Genomic DNA, 26,213 nt, shown 5'->3' on the forward strand with positions numbered 1-26,213 from the left:
TTTTAAACTTCTGGGCAAGATGCCACATTTCCAGCAAAACCCCTCTTCCTCCAGCTAATTCTACCAGGTAGGAGAGGCTGAAATAACAAATCTGGGCTGATCCTACAGATTYCACTTTTTGAAGAGAAGCTTTTAGGTCTGCTCCAAATCCAGCTGAAGTACACAGAGGTTCTCCATTGATTTCAACAAGCTTTGACTCAAACCTCTAATGCGCTTTAGTTAGCCTTACAGTGAACGACGAACTTGAGTGGATTTCATTGATTAACCTTCTAATAAAAGTTGCCGTGTACTACTCAGACAAAGGCGCTGAACAAGAGCCACAGAAATCTCATAAATGCTGATAAGATAACAGAAAGAATTTGGCACAGGAAGTATTTGTTATCCTTATTTATTTAATAAAGAAACATAATAAACTTGACTTTTTTCCAGGTACAAATGGCTTAATATATCCTATGATATTGGCTGATATTTTCCTTGCTCTTTTTGTAGCTTGAGTGATTCATGTCGTAGCCTTTATTGAACAAATCAACAGGAAAAAAATGGTAGCACTCACCATGCTTATAGACAGTGTGGGCCAACTATTGAGTCAATATCTTTAACTAAATCTCTGTACTCGGAGGCTGTATCATTGCTAGAGTTGGATCAGTATCTCCATTAATAAAGATTTGCAAGATAGGTTACTTGAAATTTTTCAGGGGAGTTCTGCATATCATACAGTCACTCTTCAGCTCTAAAGAAATGTGCCACAACACAACAGAAAACCCAAYAGAAAACCAACCTTCCATTTACAAAGCTTTTGAACGTAATTTACAATTCATTTTTAGAAAGTTGCGCTGTAAACATCGGTAGTTAAGACCCTCTTCCAGATTTTTGTGAATTATGATTTTGTACAGGTTTTGGGTAGAAGATAGAACCATTTATAATTGCATCAGTGCCATAGGGTCTCACAGCAACGACAGTAAAATGTTCAATGCAAGGGTGAAATGAGCAGTCAACGAGCTCTTCTGTAACATAACCAGTGACCAGCTAATCTTCCCATTACAGACCTCACTGCTATTAAGAATATCATTGAGTATATTATGAATACACTTTTTAATATAAGTTACAAATAGTTAAAATATTTGTAAAATTATGTGGTCAACAGAGCACAGCTGTGTGCAGGCTGTTTGACTATTTGTATTATTTACAAAGAAATCAGATAAGAAATGCTCATTTTCTTAATATTTTTCCTTCCATTTTTGTTCTGAAGCATCAAAAGGAAAATAATTTTGCCAGATGTCAGCCAATAAATGCTTGTTCAGCAAGTAATGCATGCACTGCTTCCTAATTAAAAAGTTTCATTATAGGCAGCTTGTTTCAAATGATCAATAAATTCCACTGAGAAAAAAAAAAAACACATTTGAATCAGTAGGTCACGTCTTCTGAGTGTCAGCCACTCTATAAACTCACAAGGTACATATACATATACGTATAGTGTATGTATGTGTGTGTTTGTGTGTGCGTGTGAATGTGTGTGTATAAATATAAAAATCTTCTACTCTTTCTGGGTGATATGTACAGAATAATATTACATCATAAATACACAGGGAATCTGTAGAAAGTTTCTCTTACTTGAGAAGCCTTGAGCAGTTCTTTCTTTATTTCTTTATTTTTAAGGTGGGGGGAGGAAAGAAAAGAAAGAATGCTTTCACTTTACGGATAGAAGAGTAGTTCCCTTAAGTTGGAATCTAAYTACATACAAGATTTAAAGGCAACAAAATCCCCAGAGGAATAGCCCTATGTTATACACCACAGACATGGGGTTAAAAGGGCAAGAGAGCAAGATTATAATAATACTTATATAGTACATTTCATCCCCTTATAGCACTTCGCAAACCTTACAACACCCCATGAGGTAGGTAAGTATTATTATCCCCATTTTACAGATGGGTAAACTGAGGCACAGTTAGGTTAAATTATTTGCCGCCTAAAAATCACTTTGCAAGAATCAGGAATAGACCCCACGAATCCTGATGGCAAACCCTCTGAATTAACCAATAAACCACTCTCTAGTGAGTGCCTGAGACATCTCAATGAAAGGAGAGAATATATTTGCCCATATTTACACAGATACACAGTATGTGTTATCTTTACGTTTTGATTTGTTTAGAGGACAGATAATATGGCCATAGATAAAGTTCACTGTAACATGTTGCTTTAATTCTGTTTGCCAACCCCATGTGGATTTTGACTCCTTTACAACCTGGGATGTAAATAAAAGTCAATGACTGTACACCTTAAATACATTCTCGAYAACTTTGCTTCTCCAAGGTGAAAAGCACAATTACTCTTCCTTAAAGTGCAATGGCTCATTACAGAAATCTCAGGCAAGATTTTCCATGAAGTCTAACCAAACCTAAGTACAATCAGTGTGAAAGTGAAAAAAGAAAAATAACTTGTCTGTAATGACGGACTTGTCTCTATCTTCCATAAGTACTTTCTCACATTCTATCAAAGCTGAAAGTTTAACAATAAATAATAATCTAGATTAGCATGTAAAACCTCTAACACTTTTCTACAGCCACACGTCAACCTTTCAYGCCTTTGTCATATCTTTGGCCTGAAGCTGATGGATACATCAGCTGTAAATATTTCTTTTTTTCCGGCAGGAATGAAAATATTTCTATTTTCTAGTAGATTCTTCTTATTGGTTCCAGTACTTCTTGTCCTTCCTCAGTTATATAGCCGTATTATCTGAGAAAAATGAAGGACGGACATTGAGTAGAAAGGACTCAAACCCTCAGAACGTATGTACAGATCTGGAGGCGATTCCCCTCCCACCTTCTCAAACGCACCGTCGCAACTGTTCTGCACAGCCCAGTCGGCATTATCGTGATTAGTTTGGCTGTTTTTTTCTTTTGGAGTAATATTGATCCACAGATTTTTTAATAAGGCTGTTTAGCTCAGTGTTTCTGGGGAAAATGTAACCTATCCCACTCCCTCAAAAGAAATATTGCCAGAATAAACGGTGCTTTGGAGCACTACACACAACGTGATGCACTACTTCTATGAGAGTTTGATTGCAGTATTCAAAGCAGATTCTCGAAACATACTAAAAAATTAGTGCTTTTATTAACAGTTTTACAAACAGAATCCATTGCTATCTAGTTTCCTGAAGGATAGAACAAACCGTTTCTCTTATTATTTGACATCGTTTCCTTCTCTCCTTTTTTTTTTGTGTTCCTGCTGCTGATGAGCAGTTACAAGTCCAAGAGGGAGGGATTAGTGTAATAAACAATTAAAATGTTGCTAATTTAATAGTTTACTTTGTAACAACTTTCCTCTTCAAATGATGAGGATCCCACAAGTTCTTATTACCTTGACTCAGAGTTCATCATGAAGAGTGTAAGGATCATTAATCTCCATGGAAAAAGAGACAATTTCTTTTAAGTAAAAAAATATCAAATATAATAAATTTATGAAAGACCATTCACAACATATACAGTAAGTGTTACATTTTGCTACAGCAGCTGTGATATATTTTTTTTTTCTTTTTAGAATGCAAGGTCATACATCGCCATAAGTAAACACACTAATATGAGTAAGACCTTAAATGAATGTATACAGCCAGGTTTTATCTGTGGATAGATATACACTGTGTTTACTGTTTTACAGTCTAGCATATTCATATTCACACCATTGATATAACAGCTATGACCCTGCAAAGATTCTTCCTGTGCATATATAAATATAAATATTGAGCCAAGTCAAAAAGAGCAGGGTCAAAGGTTATATGACTTATTAGACTCCTGTAGTTAAGGGTAAAAACTCCATTGCTTCTTTTGCAACTAATGTTTAATAAGAAGGCTGCTTCAGTCGTTGTGTAGTTACAGCATTACATTCTGTAAACAATGTTTTAAAGCATTCTAAACAAACATTTAAACAATCGATTCTTTATCTCTGTCCGGCGAGAGCAGACAATCTATAGCCTCATCGCTTTTGCWGGAGTCCGTAATCTTCAGCTGGAGATTATCACTTGTACCTCTGGTGACGCTGTCGTACGATGGAGGGAAAGACGTGGAGGACAGTGTTTCTGATTTATCTATTGGCCTGCCATAGTTCTCGTTCATCATGAATGCGATGAGACCCTCCTTCTCGGGTGCCTCGTCCTCGAGGATGCTGCTGTCAAAAGTTCTGTGCCGGTACAAGTAGGAAGCCTGCTTCATGGAGCGTCGAAACAAGTGTCTCCTGTAGGCCCGCTGGATAACGATGGCAGAGACCTCTTCCTGTTTCCGTCTGAGAGTGGTTGTAATGGGTTCGTAAGAGATCTTAGATGGATTCGCTGCCATGAACTTTTCCTCCATCTGTATTTTAAGAGCATCCATCTCCCCAGATTCTCCTAGCACCCTTTTTGTAAAAGCAAACAAAATATCCAAGCAATGGATCCTGTCTCCACTGACCATGGGCAGGTCCATTGCTATGAGCTTAATTTTGTTTGGTTTCGCTATGCGCAAAGGTTCTGACAGTGCATCTGCAAAGTCTGAAAGTGCAGAGTACTCAATAAACTGAGTGGCTTCAGGATCAAACTTCTCCCAGATTTCATAGAACATATCAAAATCATCCTCGCTTAGAGGCTCTGTACTTTCCTCAGTGGCTACACTGAAGTTCTCTAAAATAATGGCTATGTACATGTTTACAACAATGAGAAATGATATAATGATATAAGTAACAAAGAATAAAATCCCTACAGCAGGGCTTCCACAGTCTCCCTTTGAACCATTTGCATTTAGAAGGTTTGGGTCGCAATACGGTGGTCCAGTGTTTAAAATAGGATTGAGAAGACCATCCCAGCCAGCTGACGTTGTGATTTGGAAGAGACAGAGCATGCTGTTAGCAAAGGTTTGGAAGTTGAACATATCATCAATTCCATACTCCTTCTTCACATAGGCAAAGTTAGCCATGCCAAAAATGGCATAAATGAACATGACCAGAAAAAGCAAGAGGCCAATGTTGAACAGAGCGGGTAGGGACATCATTAAGGCAAAAAGGAGAGTTCGAATTCCTTTGGCTCCCCGGATGAGTCTTAGGATCCGGCCAATCCGAGCCAAGCGAATGACTCTGAAGAGTGTAGGAGAGAAAAAATATTTCTGGATGATGTCGGAAAGTACAGTGCCTTGAAAACAAGAGAGAAAAAAAAGCAACTTAGTAGATGGGAAAAAAACACAGACTTCATTTTAAAACATTTGGTCAGGATCGTGGACAAAACCAGTGAAAAGATCTCACAGTAGAATACTCAGGATAAAGGCTTTGTAATTAGACTTTTCATTCCCATTTAATCTATGCAAACTTTATAAGACTATAAATAKTTGTGTCAATGCCAGTGGCAGTTTTATTAAGGAAAATCCTGTCTACCGTAAACTGGCAACAAGGGTCAGCCAAGAYGGCATGAATATCTGCAGCTTTTGATCACTGAGCCATTTATCTTGAGTGGGGCTGGTAAGAATTTTTCTCATTTGACAACAATTTTGCCTGAAAATGCTAGTGAGTTGGCACCTGTTTTTATGAGCCATCACCAAAACCCAGCAGGTTTCTACTGGAGATCTGCCTCGTATTTATTTTCTTGTTAATTTTTCTATATTTCCTGAGAAGCTAGGAGGTAGCTAATGGCAAAGTTTACACTGCACCCCTGTAGTTAACTTCTCCTACTGCAGAAACAGGGCAGATTTGTCTGGATTGTCAAGTGGCAGCAGTTCCTGGCCTGTTGAGCCATGCCCAGCTCATGAGTCCACAGGCCTGACTGGTATAGCTATACCCGGAGCATCCAGCATCAAGCCTCTGAAGAAAGCTGCATTGCAGCTATATGTTCCCCAGCTGACCTAAATCTCTGAAAGCATGCGGACTAGGCTGATCCAGGAGCTCTCAAAGCACAGTCTGGGGCTCCTACACCAGAAGCTTGCAGGCTCCCAGGTCTGCGGGAGCGAGTTTAGATCAACAGGAGGATCGTTCAGTGAAGAGATGGCTTTATTTTCCTAACATGGCTCATTTTCATTCACTCATTCCCATCTTCAAAGCGGAAATTTTTTTGAAAGAATGGAATTTTAGAGTTCCTTGGGCTCACTGCATCAGCTTTTCCATCCCATCTTCCAGTTGYTACTTTATTTCCATCCTCAACAGCAAACCCTTTTGGCAGGGGTTTGAGCTTCATATCTCATCTGCATTTATGTAGCACCTAAGTTACACTCACTGGCTGGGGCTACAGGACAGCAGAAGGCAGTATTTAACAGTACAGAAAACATAACCATATCTATCCATTTTGTTCCCTGGAAAGGTGAAGATTTGGGTCTCCAGCAACAACAGGGCTGCACCTACCCAAAGGGCTATTTCTCACTGTTGTATGTTAAAGTAAAAAATAAAATTATAGCAACTATATGTGCCATTTTAATGTGGCTTTATTCCTCCCTCTTTTATGCAGTAATGCACAACAGGGTTTATCTGCATGATACCAGTTCTGGACCACGTTTTATGATACTTTCATGAGCCTTTAAATGTATATTGAAATCAATACTATGTCATGATAGGATGATGCCTGTTATTTTCATCACTGCTCTAAGAGTTTTGTCTCTAAACAGATTTGGCTGTCTATTACATCTCATCATTTCCTTGACCACACGYGTTATTGTTAGGCAGTGTTATACTGTATCATTCAATATTAGAAAAAAATCCTTATGATCCAGTCCTAAATAGAAAGTGTGTTTTATTGCAYAGAGCCTTTAACTCTGTCTGATTACATTTATGTTGGCCTTTTTATCCTTTGAGTTCTGGTGGAAATRCACCGCATTCAAATTCACCTACCTACAATAGAGAGAATCACAACAACAAAGTCAAATATGTTCCAGCCGTTGGTGAAGTAGTAGTGTCGCAAAGCAAGCATTTTAATGATACACTCTCCAGTGAAGATGGCAACAAARAGCATGTTTATTTTGTGGAGTATGTTCACTTTTTCTTGACTTTGGTCATCTGTTTCCACCATCATGGTAACCATGTTAAGGCAGATGAGAATCATGATGGAGACATCAAAGGCTTGTTTTGAGACGACATCAAAAATAAAACCTTGGTATTTGTTCTGGAGAAAAAGAGAGAACTATTGGTTAGGAAATATGAACCACATCAAAATGATGGCATCATTCCTCATTGATCAGGAAGTATAGAAAATAGGCAATAYACTCTTTCTGATTAGAACTTCATGTACATGATAATGGATGGTTGGATGATGGAGTTTTCAAAACTATTTACTCTAATGCTCTTGAAACTACTGGAAAAGACCTTGTACTGAGGCCACAAACTCATTCAACACAGACATGTGTCCACTGCATGACTGCATGTGTAAACTGGACTTCTAGTCAATATTGCAGAAGAGTGGGAATTCCGTACCACACAGGTCACTGGACCTGAAAACATTGTCCAAATCAAAGCACATAAACATAAAGTGTTTTTCCTCTATTCTTGGTTTTCCCTTCCACAYCTGGAAGTTGAATTTTGTTTATTTTATTAAATAATCACTTATCATGCATAGTTCAGTTGAGTTACACAATTCTTACCAGTGGCCTTGGGATTGGTTTTTGAGGTTTCTTAGATCCCAGTTTTTTCATTGCATTATAATACTTTTTCTGTTCTTCTGTCATAAAAATGTCTTGTCCACCTAAGTATAGAATGAGAACAGAACTGTTACTTTTGATGAAAAACCTCTTGCATTCTAGATCTAGAGCTGAACCCTCTTCTACTTTCTTTTTCCCTTTGTCATTTAGCTTTGCTCAAAATGTTGAACAAGGGCCTGAGAAGGTGCCATGCTGGAAGTTGCTTATCACATGAAGGCGAAGGGCAGGAGACATACGCCATCAAGGAGGAGTGAGAGGCAGTGTCAAATACTGTCTACGCTTGAGATTAGGTCTACGGTGAGAGGGAAAATATRAGAACCTCACTCCTTTGTTTAGAGCCTTGAAACAGTGAGGAACACAGTTCTCAGGTCAGACTGCTCCTTCTCTGAGCCCTGGATGCACACAGGGGGAAGGATGTGATGTGTCGAGGAGAACAGGTTGCGCTGCTCTGAAGGACGGTGTCATTTATACATCGGGGACATCAGGACGGCCTGTATCTCTGCAGCAGAGTTGCTGCCAGTGATCCTGTCTGCCTAGGGCTGCTTTGCTCTGTTTTCTCCTGGGAATATAATCTCCCAGCTAGTRTTTTCAGAACATTCATCCTGCAAGGAGATTAGGGGCTGCTACAACTGTGCTTTTGTTAAAGTCATGCAGGATGGTTTCCGTGGCTAACGTGGCAAAGCCGCTGCGTATAAATCTATCCCTTGCATTGCTTTCTGCAGCAATCACAAGGTAATGTGTAGCATATGCRGTACTTATCTTTTTCTTTTGTTGGTTAAAATTGTCAATAATGACACCTATGAAGAGATTCAGCGTGAAGAAAGACCCAAAGATGATGAAAATCACAAAATACAGGTACATGTATAAATTACACTCCCATTCAGGCTGCTCCTCACACTGCAAAAGTAAGAGGAAGAACATGAAAACGGCACCATCTCCACACATATTGAAATATTAATGCAGTTAACAGAAAGACGTCCATCTGTGTTTGAAGTTTACTATTTGTATATGAAATGCCATGATCATTGCAGCTACATTTCCTAAGACTAGTAGTCACAGCGATCACACTACTTCAAAAGGTGCAACTTCAGAACTAATCCAGTAAAATGTACTTAGCTTGAACCCAGAAGGGGAAAAGAATCAGTCTTCTGCCTATCCTTAATCTTATGTGAACTAATAATACTTCCGATAACAAAAGTATAATTGCTGTATAATTAAATGCTACTGAGAAACACCGTGTTGAAAGTCACTGTGTTTGAAAGTACAGACTTTCTTCTGTGAAGACTAGAAATGAACTCTCTGGTGGCTGTATTATGGTAAATGCCACTTTCTTAATGGAGACCAAGCGTGCAAATCATTTTGATCATAATATCCGTATCACAAAGAACTCTTTCAATTTAGAAATAATATAGGGAAAATCTAGTGAACCAAGAGCTCTAGTGAATTTTGCCAACGTCAGGTTTGTGTCTAGAGCTTTGAGTTTTTTAATAGTTTATCTAGCTCAGAGTCGAGAAATGAACAAATCATGGAGTTTTGAAAAAGCCCAACAACCCTAAAGCAAGCTCTGGCTTTTCAGACCCGCATCTTCTGCCTTTGTGGGCACTCACTTCATTTTGGAGTGCAAGAGCTGGAATTACAAGGTGTGAATTTTTTACCATTTTGTGTTGTAGTAGTTCCAATATCACTGAAAACTTGCGCTAGATAATACCCTTGAACCAACACCAAATCCACCAGAGATCTTGCTGAAGGACCAAACAATGTGGTCTGGTAGCCTCAGTTCATAGGTACTGTATTTGGCAGCAACGCTCGGATTTGCCCCACCAGCTCTTGATATTCAACAAAGGCGCCTAGACCAGAAGCTCTCATCTCCCTAAACGCCRTATTTTCACATGTATAATCTGGGTTTCATTCAGCAGCAAGGAGGATGCGCACACATGCGTGTAGTACAAGAATAAATCAGCATCATAGGCTGTTACACAAGGTTTTTCCTCCTCTTACTCTCCCATTTAGAGCCTGACTCACTGTCATGTGGTCTGTTAAATTCCCATTCAAACCCAATAACTACTCTGAAAATTAACACTGGGCGKAATCTTGATCCTTTAATATTATTAAAAGAGGAGAAGGAGACAACATCCCACATAGTTTTGGAGATAAACAAACAAACACACATGGTATAGCAGTGGAAAAGGCTTTCTTTTTTAAGAAAGCTGCAAGCTGAATAGGGTCTTGATAGGAATCAGCCACAAACCTATGGCAGTCCTTAGTGCCCAGAGCTCCAGCTCATCTCAAGCCAGGGCTAAAAGTTAAACACCAGCCTCTCCCCAAGCCCTATCTACCAAGACCTCCTCCATTCCCTCTAAGCAGAGCAACTGGTTGCAGAGTGGGACTTGGCTGGAGGTGAAAGCATAGGGTGTTTCAGGATGTGAGTTTCAAGGGAATGTAATTTAAATCCAGTATTTTAAAGAGGTTTCAGTTATCAGACACATGGAAAATATGATAGTCAATGGGGAGAATGGAACAGGGGACAATTTAGATCTTCAGTAGACTCATTCGCATGCTGGAGGTGCCTCTCTGTGCTGGGCATTTTGTAGGACAAAATCCTGCATGCTCACCTCAGTGYATCTTCAAGGAAGGTAGATAAATCAGTGGTAGAGAATGAGGGCCACATTTGTTTTAATATCTCAGACCAATTGCCATAAATGAAGGTCCGCAATTATCACAAGCAGAGTAACAGGCCGCATACATTTGTATTTTTTCTGTTGTTAAACATTGTGAATGCTGCAAAAGTCAACTGAAAAGGAAAGAAGTCATTTCACTGTAGTGACCTACCTCTCGCGAATCCACTGCTGCATACATAATTTCCATCCAACCTTTAAAAGTTGCCTGAAAAMAAACACCGAAACACATAATTAAACATATTAAATAAGCATATCTTAAAATGATTATATCTTCTTTTTTTAATATGATGTTCAGTATGTGCTTCACTGTTAATGAATTGCTTGCTTTTCCTTTAAAGTAATCTATATCTATGGATTTGCATTCATGTGGACATTTAAAAACATATTGGAATAGTTTTCTCCTGAATTCTCTCAATCATCCCAACCGATGAGCAACGACRGAGTTGCAGGATCTCACCGAAGCTCAGATTCTGCCCTCTTTTAACAACTGAGTAAATCGAGATGGTATCGAAACCGGGGGAGTCAATCTGATTTCCTTTTCAGATTATTATTTTTTTTTAAATCAGGGTATATAATTACGGAAAAAAAAGAGAGAAAAGTATTTAAACMAATGATTCCTTAGAAGTCACTATCTTATCGGAAGCTGCAATGAAAAAGGATAGTGAGTTCCTAGGAGACACATACAGAAGTAACTTTTACCACTCTGTGGCAAGGACATTACTCTTTTCTTTCAATATATGCCTATCATTAGATGTAGTCTGATACCAAATATACACAGCAGTAGTTCCGGCTCTGGTCTAAGTCATATTACCTTTATAATACTCTATTTCTCTTTTGGCTTTTGACCGAYTTTGATTTACATCAGTTTTAATACTGGTGTGAGCAGATAATCAAGCATTTTTACATTAATTGATTTAACCTGATTTACACTCGCATGCACGAAAGACCCACACCCAGCATTTTTAAAAATCCTACTGACACTTAGGTTGAGTTTTCACCGGGCATCTAGGCACAAAATCTTGGATAATGCTAATTGGAAGTGGGCCAGTGGTTCCCAGGAGAAATCCGGGCATTTGTGTTTAGCTGGGTACATCCAGTGGTTTTAGAAATGTTCTGTTATACGCTCCCTATTACTAAATTAGGTCTTGGAGGTAGTGCTGCCATTCTGCTCTCTTTCGAATGCTGCTGAGCCAAAGGAAAATGTTGTGGAAGAAGTCAATCACATTTATTTTTCATGAAAGCATATATAAAATAGTGTTTGAAAGGTTGTATTCATTTTCATCTACTGGGTAAGAGAGATTAAGCCTTGAAAAYCAGAACCTTTTGGAAAATCTATGTCACAATACAGAGTATAAGAAAACACTTAAAAAGTGATATGATCGGCACTCTTACTGAAACAAATAATCATTTAAACCTGTCACACTGATTCCCCTCGGCAGTGCTACCAGTTCACTTTTTGTTGCTCTCTTTCCCATAGTATGAAGGATTGTCTAATGTTGCCACAGCTGTTTGCAGTTTACAGCCCAAGGTGCTGTTTAGGAAGGCTGGACTAGATGAAACAAACAAACAAAAAAAATCGTTTTGCCCATGGCACAAAATAAGATGATCTTAACTTGTACTTTTCTCCTACTTGGGAAGAAATCTTTTCTCCTGAGTAGGTATTTTATCCCTTGATGTGTACCATGGAAGCGAGAGAGTCTGCTGCAAGCCATAGTGATTTATAGTGCTAACAGATGATGAAATGATCTGATGAAAATGCATATTAAGAGAATGAAGAACACTGATTATCTGTTTTCCCAAGTTGTCCAGAAGTAAGAGAACTAAAAATCCACTAGGCTTCTGGAAAGCTTCCCTAGACATTTCATCTGCAGGGAGTAAAAGATACAGAGAATGAAAGAAATATAACACTGGGTAAAGAAATTATTTATCTGGAATTAGTAACCACTTACACTCTGGATAAGGAAGTGACAAAATCTTCATGGGAGTGTGTGTGATACTATCCTGCCTGGAAGCTATCCAGAGAAACCCCATTTTCTACCGAAACTGTCATGTGATGAGATTATCTACTGATAAACTCATCTTGGGATAGGATTACACTTTGTTGTTTGACTGTTGGTTGGAGCTGCGATGCAGTAAATTAGTGAGCAGGAGGATAGGTGGGATGGGACTAGCTGCCCTCAAGCCTTTTATTGTACAACCAAATGGTGCCTTAAAATAAAACAAGGATTTAAAACTGCCTAGCGGAATGCTTTTCTAGAAAAGGACGACAACGCTGCAGTAAAAACGGCTGCTTTGGAACATGGGAACGGTAGTTTCGCRCTTCCAAAATGCTTCCTTAAGCGTTGCTATTTTTTGCAAAAGCTCCCGCGAAATGGAGCAGGGGTGTCAGCAATACAGCCAAACTACCCGTGTTTAGGACGGCTATGCTAACTCCGTTATCTGCTAGTTCACCAAACTTTTTGCTCTTCCATCTTAACAGCGGTTTCATATGGAGTGCTCATTTTGTGTTCGCTTTGTGTCATGATGAGCTGCTGTGGAAGGCGCTACTGAGCGCCGGACTCWCCAAAGCACCCAGACACCAGCGCTGATGCTGCGCAGCGCAGGACGCGGCAGGAGGGCACCGTCTCTGCTGTCCTTGAGAGCTGAGGTGGAAACAGCACTTGTGGTGTGATTCTACTGTTGAGCTAGTGAGTTTTGGACACTATGGAGAAATCTACCCTGGTATAACAATACATTTTTTTTTTCATAAGAAAACTGATTTTTTAGCAAATTTTTAGTATCCTCACTGGAAGTAAAATCTATCGTGCAGTTTACAAAAGTGCAAGAGCTCATGTAACTCAGTAACTTTAGACACATGCCACTGTCTCATGACCATTTTGTAGCTGATTTATGAGCTCAGTCATGACKTACTTTGAATCTGGCTGGAGGGGCTAATTTAACTGTGTAGCTCCCGGCTGTTGTACTAGGCTGGGAGTGCTCCCATTACCTTCCCATTCCTTATCTRGAGTCCCAGAACGACAAGGAGTGTGACATTTAGATGTTAGTCTGTTCCAGTTTATAAAAAACTTTTTCAAGCAAATCAGATGTAGGAAAACCACTTGTTTTCCTTTTCAGTCGACTGCTGAAATTTCAAGATATACTGCAAAAATATTTAGGGGTGATGATAACATGAAGGGAAGGATTCTGTAATGGAAATGGAAAATTCCTACCAGAAATTTTAGATATTTCTTTGGTCAGCTGAAATACAGATTTATGAAACATAGGTGCTGAGATCTGCGAAGCAATTCTGAGAATCTAAAGATAGCATTACTGAGGCCCTAGGTGTCCTAATAATTACTCCCGATAGATTAGGGTGTTAAGAGATTATATCCCCAGAAGAATGAGTCATCCTTCTTGGAAATTAAAAAGTCATGATAATACAGATCTTTTTCTCCCTGTGAATGAGGCATTTCTCTAGGTTGTAGAGTGAGCAGAGCCTATCTCCTATTTTAGTATCATAGAATCAGTAAGGTTGGAAGGGACCTCTGGAGATCATCTAGTCCAGCCTCCAGCCCCTTTGTGAACTGTAGAAGCTTGTAGCTCGAATGACCGCTTGACATGAACGTTTTCTCACACTCACAAGGTCAGACTAGTATAAGTCAAGGCATCTTCGGAACAACATGATGGATCCCACATTGTGTAGGAAAAGACTAAAAGCTATCTGGGAAAATTTTTATGCAGTTCTCAGCTAAGCTATCAGAAAGTTTGTCTCTGGATAGTAGTGAGTCTTGSAGTCGCTGTAGTAACAACATCTTGTTTCTTTCAAGGATCCTGCAGCTACATGTAGAAGTGAAGACAGAACATTAGGTAGACAGATTTATTTTATGCATTTTCAGATGCACTTAGGTATCTAAAGATAATTTTGGAGTTCTTTAAAGAGTGTGCTGCTGCAGCTGAAAATGTCAACAACCAAAATACAAGTCCCACTTAAAAACTCATATTTTGGATTAATAAGAGTTGTAACCAAAATGCTTATCTCATCATCACTACACATCGTCTCACCATGCACAAAGATGCATCAATACGTTCCCTTAGGATAGCTGATCCTCTGCAACTCCTACAGTACTTTACTCATGAAATGTGACACTGCATGCAGCTGTACCTGACAAGGAGTCCCTGTAATCAACACTCCTCAACTGGAGTCCAGCAAAAGAGAACCAGATGTTTGGGTCCCTTTTCTGTGGGTGTCATCTTAACATTTTCTTGCCTAAGCCTATCATTAGCAGCAGATATAAGAGCTCCTGGTGTGGAATGACAGTTAAAAGTAGTCCTAAAATGGCATCTGGCTCCTTCTCTTGTCCTGGCTGTTGGAGGAAGGTCCAGCACCTGTCATAAAAGCTGACCAGGGTTTTTAGACTTCTTCATTTACTGCCATAATCAGTTTGTCCCGCCTGCATAGAGTCTACATTTATGGTGCTTGTTTTGTACTTCTGCAACTGGAAAATCTGCTTCCTGTTACAGAATTATAGGTTCAAAAGAAACCTACAGGGTCATCAAATCCATTTGCAGCTGGAAAGTAGCTATACCACGTAGTYCCTCCACGAATGCTCTGAGATCCACCTTACTATGGTTATGTTTTGGCTGTTCCTAAACTAGTTGTTTTTTACATCCCAGGAATCAGTACTGCACAACAGCAGTAAAGACTGCTTCAGGATACACCTTAGGCAATGTCAGTTTACCAAAAGATTGCAGATTTTCAGGGAGATGAAGCTTGGGTCTTAAAAAAGGAAAGATGAAAGAAAAATTACTCTTTTTCTTAGCAGGAACCATAAACTTAGGCCTGTCCTCTTTATATTGTGAAGAGATCTTAGAAATGGAAACTGCAGAGGAATTCAGGAGCTGGAATTTCAGTGTACATCTGGTAGAAGACAGCTCAGGTCTGGGTTGATCACATTTACCCAACTCAGAGGTCTCATCAGCTTGACCAGGAGAGAAAGTCTGAACAAGTCTCCTTGATTTCTGAGTTCTTTAAAAAAAGATTGTTAGGTATATCTTCTGATGTTTTTTCTCACCAAACAAACTCATCTGTTAYGAAGTCACTGAGGAGATAAGAAGCTTCAAATGAGGCGTAGTATTCTAAACCTGGAAATTTTTGCTCAGCTATATTGGATGTTTAAGTAAAAGACAAAGAAAGCACTCTACCGAATGGAAAATCTAATTAAAACCGTTCAAAGTGAATTAATCTACTCTGCATGGGTGAACTGAATATCATAATTACATGCAAAAGATAAAAGYGCTTGCTCTCAGTGCAGCTTTAGGACATAGAAAGAACGAGACATGTTTCTACCCATTCTAATCCCTCTGCTTTCTAGAAGGTATGAATGCAAAGACTTGATGGACAGCGGTCGAAAGATTTCAAACTCAAGTGTTGTCTACTAAGAGCAGAATATACAAGGATGAGCACTTTTACAAGACAGGAAAGCTATTTCATGCCCTCTGTTCTGTGATAAAGAAAAAAACACCATATACCAAAATGCAAGCGTGCATCATGGGAAGCAGTAAGTTTGGCAGATATGATCGAGGACCAGGGGAAGGCCCATGACCTCTTGGAAGAGCAAGTGAGGGCCAAGGATGGTACCCTACAGCATTACAAAGGGCAGTACATGCCTGTGTGTCTTAACCGAATCAAGCAGGCAGTGTGCAAATTTTTCTCCTAGAAGGGATGAATGCTATCAYAGATCCTCCAAGAAAATAATATCCCTGTCCATGCACACAGTAAGGGATTTCTTTCAATCTCTATGTAAAATACAATACAACAAACATTGCAGGCGCTTATCCTATCCCTGCCACAACTAGGTTTCAAAGCAGAGTAAGAACAACAGGAATTAGGTATCATTATCACTGTTTTACATGAGGTCCCCAYGGAACGGGAACAAGAAGCAATTTGGCTAAAGTCACTCAGCAGCAGAGTGTCCGAATCTGGAAAGGAGGACAGAGCCTCCTGTGTCTGTCTGTTGGCTGTGCTGCCTTACAATACAGTAAATCGCAGTGTATTCAATCCGTTTGTGCATGTTTTACATTTGSTGCTGAAAAAAGCCATAAAAGTGGCTTAATTCTGCCTTTATAGATCAAATATTGCGATTAKCTTTGAACTTCAACAGACTCTTCTCTAATGTGCTTGCTTTTCTTTTCCAGAAAGACCAGACTGTATGGAGGTGAGATATAGCAATCTGATCACCACTGTGTTTCATGTTTTTTTTTTTTCAAGTGGATTATGCTTACAGTACAAATAAGGCCATAACCTAAAAGTTATTTATTGTATGATAGGAAATAAGAAGTTAAGCTTCTTCATTTTCCAGGTCAGTTTTGAAATTCTGTATCTCACTTAACTAATTCTTGTTTGACTGTCTCCTGAAATAAATAAGAAAGAAATACATATTGATTGCTAGACTGCTGGATGCACACACTGTGCATACACCAGAGAGCTATGCACAAATATGTATATATATTTTTGGAACARATCCACAACCTTAAGTTAGCACCGAGGGAGATTAACTTTCTAAATTGTTTTTAAACTGAATTATGTGGCACTGCCTCGAAAAGCTAGTTTACCAGGAGAAACTGGCTATGAATTCTTAGCTATGAATTCTTATAGAGAGTACTTTGCAGGGTGCTTTATTATGTATTATGTATTAATATATGTATTATTTATGCCTAAAAGCCAATAATTTCAAATGTAGGTACTGTAGGCACTGTAACTTCATTTTTTCAGTAAGAGAAAAATGAAGGCTTAGCCAGTTCAGGAACACTCCATCTGCATGAACAGTCCTTCCTGGACAACATAACAACGTAAGTTGYTGTTTCAGGATCTGAATTTTGCTCTGGATTACATCTGCAAAATGTTTTTTGTCACCTCGGTAGTTCAATCACCTCCTATCATATTAGTGATGCACCATAAAYTCAAAATAAAACCAAGAACCTGCCATAAATATTTCTTGGACAGATTAATAAGCCAAATACGAATCATCTGCACTTCATGAAARGCATACCCCCTGGTGGGTAAGGCTGAAAAACCCAGAAAAGTGTAGAGGTTAACTTGGTCCTATAAGGTGATGAATTAAATGGGTGTAAGCAGTATTTTCCCATTAGGAGTTAAAACTGCCAGATATCTATCTAATAAGGAATGTTTCTGATTTCATACTTACCACTTGTAGCAGAGCCAGGTACCCAGCACCAACGTTATCAAAGTTAACTTTAACTTTTGTCCAATAAAAYGTGCCGGACACATTATAGAGTATGCAATCACTCATGTTGTTAATAATTTTTGAGTCTAAAGGCATATCTCCTTCTGTCTTATTAATGCACTTCCCAAACTTTCCAGCAAACAGATTCACTCCCATAATGCTGAARATGAGCCAGAAGATGAGGCAGACGAGCAGGACATTCATGATGGAAGGGATGGCTCCCACGAGGGCATTGACCACCACCTTTGGAGAAACGGGAGAGAAGAAACAATTATTGACAGCATTTGCAAAGGTGCTTCTCTGACAAGCTGTCGTGCACCCACAGTTAACTAGGTTGAACCCTCACGAGGTGTCAGGTGAATAACTCCTAGCATTACCTAAGGAGCCAGATCACTGTTTAAGGCTTCATACGTAAGATACGCTTTTCTCTTTTTGCAGCTGAGGATCTGATCTACTGGCATCCCATGCATGGGAGAATGGTTTTCCAGGCAGAATCTTTCTCAAGATTCTCAAATAATCATGCAATTAATTGGAAGTTACTGGAGCTTGTCAAAGTATCTCAAAATAGACCACAAAAGATTTCTGAAATCTTTCWCTGAACTCAGGGCTCCATAGTCCTTGGAATGTGATCTCTAGCAGTGGAAAGTTTTGCTCATTTAAGTAATAAATGATTGAGAGATGCCATACAAAACCAAGTTCTATTCTAATTTAACAAAAAAAATATATTATTTTTTCCCATGAAATGCCATTAAGTTCCAACACACCATCCCAGGCRGGGATGTACTGTCTGTACAAACCTGTATGTAAAATCATACATAAAAATGAAATGAGAAAGGAGCTTTTAAGGTCTAGACAGGACAGCATTGGCAAAGGGTACAATTCTGAAGCCGTGCAAAAGGAATAAATGACAAGTCGTCTRCTTCTCTCAGTTTTGAACACGGTTATACGCAGTGTGATGTCAATACATCAACCAGGCAACATGTACATTATTTGTTGTTTTAAACAAATCTTACGAAGATCTTATGCATGCCAAACATTATATTAAAGACATTTTTGGAGGGAAGAACAGAATAATTCCTATGTCAGCATTTTTCCTCATTCTCAGGCATTGCATGGCCCRTGTAAAGCTCTCTGATAGCATTTCTGCAGACAAGCACCCACTATATGAATTTATCCCTTTCTCTATCTCATGTTTTTGAGATTAAAATCTGGTAGGCAGACGTTAAGCTCTTACTCTTCTCCATCTACATTCCCGAAACTGAGACAAAGTGGTATTGATCCATAAAAATTAAATTTTATTCAATTGTGAATCTGATTATGGAAAATGTCAGCCCTTATTTTCTCTCGTATTTATGTCCAGTTTTCTGACAAGCCAATAATGTAACATTCGTTTCATCATCATTTTTGTATTACTGAGGAAGAAAAAGCTCGAAAATCGTAAAATATTTTTCATGCATTTATAGCAGTAGCTTCTTCTACAATATATAATATGAAATTATGTAAATCTTTCAAAACCCARATTTATATTTTGTGCATTTATGAATGAAGCTAATTTTCATACAGGAAAAGCTACTTGACCATTTTCCCCCCCCTCTAGATAAGTATATTCCTGATGACTTTTCAAAAATCCTTTCTGCTGGTTTAATTTTTCAGTTGTGGATTTTTTTTCATTCCTAACTTCAGCATTTTAAGATAACATTTACTTTGTTAACCAAAACGCTAAATACTTTCCAAAGCAAAGGCTCATTTGGACGTTTCATCAGCCCCTGCCTTAATAGCTTTCATTTGCTTTTGTGCAGGATAAGAGTTTTGTTCAATTTTGTTCAATAAGTGGCCGGCACAAAGCCGCTGCAGTTGCGTTACGTACGCTGCTGAACCCACCCTCCCATCCTGTGACAGGACACAGACATTCAGGTTTCAGCAGTGCAAACAATGGCCATTCCTGCATCCTGCTTTTTTTCCTKCTGCTGAATTATGTTCAACGGCTTGTAGATAACAAAACATGACATGAGACTGGAACAAATCCTGTAACACCTCTCCAAATGAATTATTAACCAAGGGGTTCACTCTTCTCTCGTGGCTTCTGCTTTTACACCCGTGCGCTGCCATTTGGTCTATGCAAGCACTCTTAATTTACAGTGGGACAAGTAAGGATTAAAGACCTGAATATGCAGAGACAAGTTACTCTCATAAATTCATGTTGAAAGTTTAGCTGCAAACCTTGCCATGGAAAAGGCTGAATTTCTGCTGCATCTAGAACCAGTAACATATATAGTCATATATAATAAAAGGTTGATACCTCCTTAATTCTAATAAGGCCTTTATAGCCGAGGCCACCTTCCCTGCAACTTCTTTTGGGATAGCCTAGAAACTGAGCCAATCTCCTCCCTGTCTGCAGTGGTGCAAATCCATAGCTCGTGCCTTGTCCCCAGCTCTCCTGGTCTCACGGACCATCTGCCCAGAAGAAGGTGATTCAGATTTTATATCCAGAACAAAGGCTTGTATGATACATTAGTCTATATTTCACTGAAGCAGAGGTCACCAGTTTTTACTCAGTGCTTCCAGGCAGGCTATAACTTCTAGCCAAACTTGGGGACAGATTTTGCAAAGACATCCAATTCACAGTATAATGGTTTCAAGTGATGGACAATCACCTTGTTATTAGGTGATCTAKTCCTTGTGTCCTTTGCAATGTCCTCACTGTCAGGAACAGATGCCTTATTTCTAGGCTGAATTTGCTGAACTTGAGCCACTAGTCATCTGGTCTCAAGGTACCTTCCACTGAAGATCTGAAAGCCTTCTGGTAGTAGAAATTTGCTCCTATCATTTCTGTCTTGTTGTGGATGGGTTAATACCAAATATTGTTTTGGATGATTAAACAAACTAAGCTGCTTTCTAATTGTCATGTTTCTTTCAGATTCCGAATCACACTCATAACTCTTGCAGAGCCTTTCATGCTTCTAACATCCCATTCCCAGCAGGGATGGGGAAGCCCACGATTCCAGCACTGCCCACAGTAAAGCTCTGTGGAGCGTTGATCTCTCCTCCTGCTTGTTGGTTCTTTCCTTGCGTACTGAGGAATTGGACTAGTCACCTCAGCTAAAAGTTATCACCCCGCAAGCTTGTGTCCTGCTGACCAGGCATGCTGATCCTTAAGTCCTTTCAGCCACTGTTTTCCAAGAAACACCCCCCAGAGTGACCTACTTTTTTTCTTCCTATGCATACAATGTATTTGGTTTTATTAAAATGCATGTTGTAAAACTGATCTGTTTTTCCCTGTGATCCAGATCAGTCAGTATAATTCCCTTATCTGTAATATCACTTACTACTCCGCTCACTTTATGTCTGGCCTTGTCAGCAAAGATTTTATATTTTCTTCCAGATGCTGTTAAAGTCCAGATTAAGGACAGCTTTTATTCCAAAGGATCACTTGCCCTGAGACTCTCATCACAGAATTTACTGTTTCATCACTGTTTACAATTACTTTCTTGAGATCCATCATCCATTTTAAATTAATTTAGAATATGTTTACTTAGCTTGGTACAAAGCTCWTTTTTTTTCATCAGAATGTCCTGTGGTATCAGATTTCTCTCTGAAATCTAAGGATATTATATCAGCGCAGTTACCGTCATCAGCATAATTTGTAATCAAATCAAAGGACCATATCAGTTTTACAGGACCTATTCCCATGAAATCCTGCTAACTAGCATTAATTATGCTATATCTTTACTGAATATATCTTGTAGCAGCCTCACCATGACTTTGCCTCATGTCGTCTTCACATTAAATGGTCTATAATCTGTCCTTTTAAAATACTGCAATAGCATTTGTTGCTGGGAAGAAATTTGCAGGGAAGTGGCACTTCTGAAATAATTTCTCGATGGATAAAGGATGGGGAGATATGAGAGACTCCATGGTTTGGGACAGGCAGACCTAAGTTAATTTACTCTGTGCTGTAACATGGCCTGGAAGGTGGTGAGCAACATGGAGTGGTGGCATGTGCCTGGAAACCCCAGGGTCTGCTGTAACTGCCAGGTGGGATACTGCTCTCCTTGGGCTCAACTTTTAGGAGAGAGGGGGCAGGAGGGGAAGAGTTCTGCTTTATTTTGCAGACTTCCCTGTTGGTTTGGTAGGAGCTCAAGCTTGCTTCAAACTCAGACAGGTCTCAGCCCCTTTAAAGACAGGGAAAGGCCTGAAGTCTAATGGCAACAGGTCTCGCAGGCCACCCAAGTACTGCTCTGTGTTTTTGCCTCAGGACCGGTTGGTTCCAAAACCTTGGTACAGTATTTGTAAAGTAAGTCTCTCACTGTTATTCAAATGAGAACTTTCTCGCTCCTGTTCTAGTCATGCAGACATCCTTGAGATCCTCAGGCAGAGGATATTATGGTAGAGCAAACTATTATTATTTTCTTATTATCAGGGTTTGCATCTCGACATTATCATTATCCATCATTGTGCTGGCAATTTTCCTGTGCATTCTGGAGCATATGAACTCCTAATAATGAAAGGTCTTACTGTCCCCAGTCATGTTAAGTATGGTTAGACATACTAAAAATAAGATGATTTGATTTGCCTATAGCACGTATTCTCAATTACACTTTATCATAATTTACAAGCTAATTCACTACCTCTGATAGCTCAGAAAGACTGAATATATTTCAGCTGCAGCAGTGGTACAGTGAGGAAAAAGGATATTGTACCAGGCACCTGGGGTATGAGCATGTTAGGAATGAAACTTGCTGGGCTGATGCAGCAACATGTGTTTACAACAYGTAGGATCTCCACCAAATGAGACTCTTGCTGCTCTCAGAAAGCCCCTTGACAGACATGTGAGCTTTTTCATATTATTTTTTCACTATTTCAGTTTCTCACTTTTCCTATGCTTTGAGCTAGTCTGCCCACTGTTTTTCAGATTTGAATTCCATTTAGTCAAATGAACGCAAAGGCACAAGTGAATGTTCTTACATCAGCTTAAAATGTGTTAAAGGAGTTTCACTTGAACTTGCAAATCTACCAATAGAAGCTAAGCCTTTACAAGCCAGATTTAAATTTATTTGAGAGAGCCCGTGCACAAATCACTCTGGTAGTAAAACAAATGCAACTCTTTTTGAAATCAACTTTTGTTCAACTTACACATGCTTAATAAAGACATGGATTGAAATCATCAGATGGCATGAGAATGAGCATCTCTAATAATATCAGTAGTGCAACATCACTTTGTAGTGGCTGAGGATTTGCAGTGTTGCTTCTGTTTTTATTTTGTGAATAACCTATAAAACATTGCCTGTGTTTGCTCAAAGGAGTGTGGTGAAMAAAAGAATTCAGGTTTGGATGCCCAGAAGAATAGAGCCAAGTGACCTTTCCTCTGTTAGTACCAATATATAGGAAAATGATCTGCAACTAGATCTGACTGTACTTTTTTTCACAGAAACGATGTGACCTAGAGAGTCACAAGGTCCGTAGGACGAAGCCATGGATCCCTAACTCTAGTCTTCCACTGAACACGCAAAGTTAGGATTATAACAGTAAAAAGTTCTCAAAAATTGCTCTATTGCAACACATTGCCTAGATTTCCCCAGATTCTAGGCTCACTTATCCCTCCATCAGTCTCACTGCAATGGTATTGCAAGGAGGCCATCTACCTATCAGGAACTCAGTGCATGAACTACACATTTTAGTCACTGATGATTCAAGACCAAAATTTGTCTACAGGAAAGCTCTACCCTGAATAAACCTTGGTATCAAGGCTGTACCATTTTCTTTAGCCTAGTAGAGAGATTTGGGTTCTCTAGACAGAATGTAAGTTGTCTTCCATGTAATTATGCCCACAGATCATGAAAGTGGTGCTCATGGGTTACAGAGGAGGTGCCGTGCAGAGATTTGCTTTATCTTGCTACGTGATCTGCAAGATTAGCAGTAACCTTGGTTCATTTAGATAACAGTTGTCATCGTTTGCAAGTCATGCATGGTGCAAGGAGTTAAATAAACAAAATGCCAATCTAGAATGTGGTTGATTAGCCTAGTAGGTAGGCTTAACAAATAAACAGGTATGTTGTGTGGATATAGTTATGCAGGGAAAGCAATGCAGAAGGGAGAGACATAGATACACAAGACAGAGCAGCAAGCAGAAGTTACTGGTTATAGTGTTAATCCTGCCATTACACATTCAAACTGAAATAAGTTCAAAGAAAAGATTTAGTAAATGTGTTCATTTGCTTTCCATATCTTTGGTATTTCTAATTCTTCCTTTAATGATTAGTGAAAAAGTCCTTAAGAACTTTCCCAGTCAGTCTTATTTTAATGCATGTCAAAAGCAGGGAGCAAACTTGTGGCTCTGTTATTCCCCTGATACGTCTTATAATTGAGAGGTAATTGTTAGCCAGATGCTTCCTCAGTCAAAAAATTGTTTTTAAAAACACAATATGACAAGTTATGCAGCGGGATTAGTTTATCGTGAAATCCACCAGAGGATAAAGCTGCAATGACACAATTGCAACCAAGACAAAGGAGGGATTTCTGATTTTGTTGTTTATCTTTATCATTCATTTCCTTTTGCAGACTAAACAAAGACAAAATGAGGTGCAACAGGGCCCTGCTAAATGCTTCATGTCACACAGCCGAGCTTTGATCGATGCTTTACTCACTCTTACCCTCATCCCTTCAAATCGTGACAATGCTCTTAACGGTCTCAAAGCTCGCAGGGTCCTGAGGGATTTAATAGGACCCATCTCGGAGTATCCAAGTGTATTAGCTATGAGGCTTATTAAAGAGACCTGCATGGAAACACAAAGCAAAAAAGCAATCTATTAGTAGAGTCCTGCCATTTTCCTTCTCTTCCGCCTTTTCTTTCTGAAAAGAAACAGCTGSTTAGTGTAACAGTGCAAAAAAATCTCTAAAATGGAAGCCATTACATTAGACCAATGCCGTAAAAAGGAGATTTTACATCCACACATATACAGAATTCTTTCCAGCTCATGAAACATTCGGTTCCAGTTTAATCCAAACTTTATAGAAATACAGACTTTTGAAGGTGTCCTTTTTCTTTTAACGAAGCACATAGAACTCCTTTTAACATCAGCTTGCACAAAGTGGATACAAAAAGACATTATTGCTACAAAACCATCACCCCGTGACACCAGTGCTGTAGGTTTTCTGTACGCCTAAGAAGGTGTGTGAGCACCTTCCACTTTTCAAATATGATGAGTCAGGTAAGTGTTATAATTTAGGGCTTTCCAGATGAACCAATCCACACACCTGTAAGATGTAACCATTCCTAGCAGGGATAAAAGGTTTTAGAATTACCATTCAACTACCAATCTTAAAGTTACTGATTAGAAAACAAGTCTTCTAGATTGGCAATAGATCTGACTTTATACCATAGGCTTTTTAGAAGAATTATGTACATGTGACTGCTTTATTCCACACTTTTTCACTTTACTCAGATTCCTACACAGCCTGTAAAGGAGATGGAAACTTGACAGGTGCTCAGCATTAAGGTTCATTCCTCCATCAAAGACTATTTCTTTGAAATTAGCTATCTATTTTCAAATCTGGAGAAAGTATGGGGGAGTTTCAATGCTCTTCTTGTTCTCAGAGCTTCCGTAGTGCCTAGCTGGTCATAAATGTGGATGCTATCAGGCACAGAACTGGAATCTGTGTGAACTGAATGGCAGTTGAGATTACTGGTCAGATGAGCAAATATACGGAATAAATGGATTTTGCACATTGAAATCAGTGTTCACAACCTGAATTCTTACCAACCAGGGAGTGAGAAACAAAATAGTTCTCCAGAATCATAAACATCACTCTGATTTGCTTGTATTAAAAAAGGAACCATAATTCATAATTCTCCATATTTAATAACCTGTTCTTTTCTCAAAAGAAAGAGACCTATGCCTGTTGTTCTTGACAGTTCCTTTATTCCTACCTTATTTTAGCTACTTTCACAGCACCAGTTATCATGATACCTGAATACCAGGTGGTGTAATCAGTGAGCATCTGAATACTCACTAGTGTATTTATCTGCAAAGCTTACCTGAAAGAAGTGTGCTTTATTGCCATTTAAAAGATAGAAACTAAGCCTAAAAGTTCATAAAAAATGGATGCTTAATCTAAAACAGCCTCTAAGCTTTCTCATGAAGACAGTCAACTTTGGTGGGAAATTATCTCATCTGTTTTAAGATGGGGTGAATTTTTCTCTGAACATGACTGCTGAATGATGTCACCCATGAAGTTTATGATAAGGCATGATATGACCAGCCCAGTTTCCTAAATCCTAGGCTAGCATCCTAACTGGTGCATCCTTTCCCTTTAATATATATTAATGTATAGTACTGTCTGCATAGCTAAGCATCTTTGCAGAACTGGCTCAATTTGTTTAATTATTTACTTACTGATGGCTTTATTGTGGCATGGGGGTTGCAGCAAGGCTAAAGGCAGAAGGTCTAGGAGATTCCAAGGCTGAGATGGAGGCAATGATGGGCTGGATATCTGCCGGGATGAGTCAGTCTGACTCTGCAGATGACAAAGTGGCACAGAGGCTGGCTGTCATGCTTTGACATGTCATTATTTAACAAGGTGCGACACAAACTCACCTCCCTTGTACAGATCCGGCGGCTGATGGGGCAGGAAGGTCTACTAACAAACAAACTCTCACTTTAGTGGTGAGTATGCTTCAA

At 39.1% G+C, this 26,213-nt stretch overlaps 1 protein-coding gene across 1 annotated transcript in view; it reads right to left on the minus strand.

Moving 5' to 3' along the window:
* Nucleotides 1-1,621: 1,621 nt before the first annotated feature.
* Nucleotides 1,622-26,213, minus strand: part of LOC146589295 (sodium channel protein type 5 subunit alpha-like) — a 213,214-nt gene continuing 188,622 nt past the window's right edge. Inside the window, 7 exon segments of the mRNA XM_085316462.1 lie at nucleotides 1,622-5,152; nucleotides 6,832-7,102; nucleotides 7,578-7,678; nucleotides 8,390-8,531; nucleotides 10,464-10,517; nucleotides 17,497-17,778; nucleotides 24,186-24,308. Coding sequence (XP_085172588.1) covers nucleotides 3,918-5,152; nucleotides 6,832-7,102; nucleotides 7,578-7,678; nucleotides 8,390-8,531; nucleotides 10,464-10,517; nucleotides 17,497-17,778; nucleotides 24,186-24,308 — 2,208 coding nt within the window. The 3' untranslated portion in view covers nucleotides 1,622-3,917.

Source organism: Rhea americana, unplaced genomic scaffold (genome assembly GCF_003343005.1).
Source record: "Rhea americana isolate MKP2758 unplaced genomic scaffold, rheAme1 scaffold_47, whole genome shotgun sequence".
Taxonomy (NCBI): Eukaryota; Metazoa; Chordata; class Aves; order Rheiformes; family Rheidae; genus Rhea; species Rhea americana.